A 3,997-nucleotide genomic window follows, 5' to 3' on the forward strand; every position below is an offset into this window, starting at 1 on the left:
CCAGAGGCCATAGTAATGGAACCCAAGTATACTGACTCTTGTTCTGTCCACTAGGCACAATACCTCTTACTGTCTTTTGTTCATCAACAATACTGTGTGTTTGGTTGTGGGAATGGAACGGAAAGAGGAAAATGAAAACAAATGCCCCATTGAGAGGCTTGCAGATTACAGTGTGACATAACTGCTATAGATCCATCAAATTGAAGAAAGACTACAAATCCCCAAGGACAGCGGTCATCTCTGATTGAAAGTGCCTATTTGGGAACCCTCAGGTCTTTTTCTACACTCTGTAGTGGTTAGCACCTGCTTGAGAAATGTCCTCTATAAATAATAAGTTTCTGTTTCAGGCAATATTTACATTGAAAATTACCCTCACACAGCTGGACATTCTTTCTAGAAACTCAAATCTGCAGTTGCTATTCAAATAAAGGAGCCAGGGTATTCTTGGGGAGGACCTTGTGATGAAAATCCTTGTTATTTAATGTGATCTTTCAAAGAGGAATTTTGAGAAATAGTTAGCTGCTGTCGCTAGTAATTCTTACTACGACTCATGCAAAGTAACACGTGAGGAAGTCCTTCTTACTTTTCTTGTCTTTACTTTTTGACCATTTCTGTTTATTGATCCTGATGGCTCAACATTGCTTCCAAAATGAATATTTTGATAGCTTGCTGCAGTCCTGTAAGCCTTGTCACCTTCGATGCTCCAGTAAGCCACCTTTTTCATGTCAGAACTATTGTAATGAGAGTAAGTAATATTTCTGCAATATTTTGTTGTGCATTTTTACATTGCTTGTTGCATTGATCTGAAATACGAAAATATGATCTGACCAAGTGAAGACATATACAAAGTATCCTGTATATGAACTGAACTACATTAGCACAAGTAAATGTTTAAAATTGCTGAGCCATAACTCAGCAAATTACTCTTGACAGATGTGAAAGGCTTCATATATTAGGTCATGTACTTATTCTTTATTGCTTCTATTTTTAATTTATATAATGTCTACTTTATTTTGAAGGTGCTGCAGACCCAGTGAAATTATCACATGGAATTATTTGGATCTGTTTAGGCATAGGAATACTTTTAACATTCGCAGTGTTTGTATTAATGGTCCTATTTAAAAGGAGGTACTCAAAACCATCAAAGGAAGAATTGAAAAGTACAGGTATGAAATATTATTAAGAATTTCAACTATGCTTTTCAAATATATAGATTTTGGGTGTGGCATACATTGCCAGAATCACATATCTTTACTAAAATTTAATAGCGCTCAATTCCACAAACAGTCCCATTGAAGTCAAAGGGACTAATTGTGGAGTAAAGTGCTTCCAAGCATGAGTCAAGATATCAGACTATTTCCAGTAAAAATCTGTAACCCTCAGCTCTTTTGTTACACACATACTTGGTTTTGCACTCCAGAACGTATTTTCAACTGTCTTATTACTATGTTGGTAGACCACCTCTATGATTTTCTTTATCAAGTGCTTAATCTTCTCATTGATTTTTACCTGGGTCAAGAATAAAAACTAAAGATTAGCCTCCCACCTTGTAAAGGGTTAATTGATTTGCTTTAAATCTGTAATGCATCAGAGTCATGCATATGGTGCCTTTTGCCCTTGGTAGTAAAGGATTCAGTAAGTTTTTGCACTTTTTGTACTCATTAATATTTACAGCAAAGCTTCTTCTACTAATATACATTAATTAGGTTAGTAAATACACACATCTGAATTCTTACTGACTATATGGCACATACTGAAATACCCCACCATACTTTTACAGAACCTTCCGTGAAGCTAAATATTATACTCCAGACTGACACTGAGAGCTGTGTGAATGCAGATGGAATTGGAGAGACACTCCAAAGTGAATCATCACTCATGTATTCAGTACAGGAATGCACTTGTGTGGACTATAACTTGGTGAAACCCCAAACTGGCTTTGATACCTCTTTCCCATTACCAGCCACAGAGGAAGGAGCTACTGTTTTAGTTACTACAAAGACTTCTGATTGTTGCAGCCATCTTCCAGGTGTTGTACAACTGTGATAGGGAGAGAAGTGTTTTTACTGCACACAGTGAATCAGTTCATAGTGTAATATAGAGATAATATAGTCATACTCATAAATCTTATTACTAGCAGTTACTAGGGAAGATTAGTATATCAGGTTTCCTTGTAGCTCTTGTATTTCACTTTCATTGCTTTTGTTATATTGCTTCTAATTTTAGCTTATTTTTATATGTATATTTTTACATTATTGCTTGAAGCCAAGGTATTTACTAGAATGTATAAGCTATAACAATCTCTGCGTGGGTTGAATGTTTTTGCACTAGCATTTAAAGACTATATTTACTTAGTCAAAGGGGTGGATGCACACAATTTATATCAATAAACAAGTTTATATATATTTTATGTAAAAAATCTTGTATCAAACTGTTGTCTGTAGTATGAAAACAAGTGTACAAAAGTGAGCATATAAGTTATATGGCATGGATAGACTCTTAGGACAAGAATTGCTTCAGATGTAGGTTTTAAGACTTTGGACACAGCACAGTGGGGAATGCTTGAAATTGGAAATGTTTTTATGATATATACATTTAGAGAATATGCAGTAAGTACTACTTAAACCACACTAGAGGTGGATATGATGCCACAGAGCCTTGAATTGCCAAACATTTTCTGATGGTTAAGGATGGTTTCATTTATAGACTAAGTCTTGTTGAAGTATAAGGATGCAAAAAGTTATTTGTACTATAAGGTATTCACAAGTATTGTCAACTAGGTAGTAGTATAACAGTTTTCAAATTTTGGCACCAAAAGGTATGAGTCTTCATCCATGTTTAGGTACCTAAGTGTCCTGATTTTCATAGAGGATGAGCACTTCAGCTCGTACTGAAGTCAGTAAAAGCTATGGGTGTACAACCACCACCCTCTCTGTGCTACAAGACCATTTCCAACCAAGGATCTCATAATGAATAAGCAATTATGAATGAATTAAACTTCATAACACAACAAATAATTCATATTTAAAATATGTGAAAACTGAAACACAGCATTAAAGATTTTAAATAACTTGACAATGTAATAGAGCATGTCTAACATATACACCACATATTTGGGTGTTTCATTGTGGAGTCAGCTGCCTGACTTTAGCTACACTAGTCTGAAGACTTTGTCCTAAGTTTATATAGCAGTTAAAGCACTATTATTTGTATGACTGATACTAACCTAAGAGCCCTAGCCATGACCCAAGACTCCACTGTGATTGGCCATGTCCCCAGATACCTTCTATAAATGTTTATGTGACTACAGCTGTATTGATTTTCAGTCTTGCATTGGACCTTGCCAGGATACACGTTCTTGCATCCAGGTATGGCTGTAACCCTCAGCTGAGTTCATTAACATGAAGAACATTTCTTTTGATTATTTTGTCAACTAGCTTTCCCAGCCCTCGGAGACATCAGTACACTGTTCCTATTTCATGACACACAAGTTTAGATTTTTATTTTCATTTTGTGCCCAAATTCTGTTAATTTTTCCCCAACAGGTAGGATTTCTTCTCTTTCTTTTCTTGAAGGTGCAGATCTTTGATTTGAAACAACTCTTACACAAAGAACCAGTGAAGGGAAGGTTGTTTCTTGCCGCATATGCCCAGGCGGAGGTCAGTTGCCAGCATTCACGACTGATGTTTCTAGGACAGCAGTTCCCATTCTTTGATGACCCAAGGCACACGGCCGCAGCTTGTGTGAGCCAAGAGCATAGGCAATGTGTAGGGGAAACATGGGGGGGCATGTGCCCCCCCCTTGAGATTGGCTGCTGCTGAAGCTGCTGCTGGCTTCTGTGGGCAGTTGCCGTTGCTACCTGTCTCCCTTCCCCTCACTGCCAACACCGCCTCTGGTGTCCGCAGGTGATCTATGCTCGCTGCCGCCAACACTGATGCTGGAGTCTGCAGGTGGTCCCCGCTTGCTGACACCAACACTGGCACTTGCGGCCAGTCAT

General features: G+C 37.7%; 1 protein-coding gene across 1 annotated transcript; it reads left to right on the plus strand.

The window, feature by feature from the left end:
- Positions 1–494: 494 nt before the first annotated feature.
- On the plus strand, positions 495–2,505 carry TNFRSF17 (TNF receptor superfamily member 17). The gene is made up of 3 exons (XM_019507417.1): positions 495–745; positions 1,020–1,166; positions 1,781–2,505. Exons 1-3 carry the CDS (start codon positions 628–630, stop codon positions 2,044–2,046), a joined length of 531 nt encoding a protein of 176 aa, XP_019362962.1. The 5' UTR covers positions 495–627; the 3' UTR covers positions 2,047–2,505.
- Positions 2,506–3,997: the final 1,492 nt, after the last annotated feature.

This window comes from Gavialis gangeticus, unplaced genomic scaffold (genome assembly GCF_001723915.1).
Source record: "Gavialis gangeticus isolate Ggan-Ray unplaced genomic scaffold, GavGan_comp1, whole genome shotgun sequence".
Taxonomy (NCBI): domain Eukaryota; kingdom Metazoa; phylum Chordata; order Crocodylia; family Gavialidae; genus Gavialis; species Gavialis gangeticus.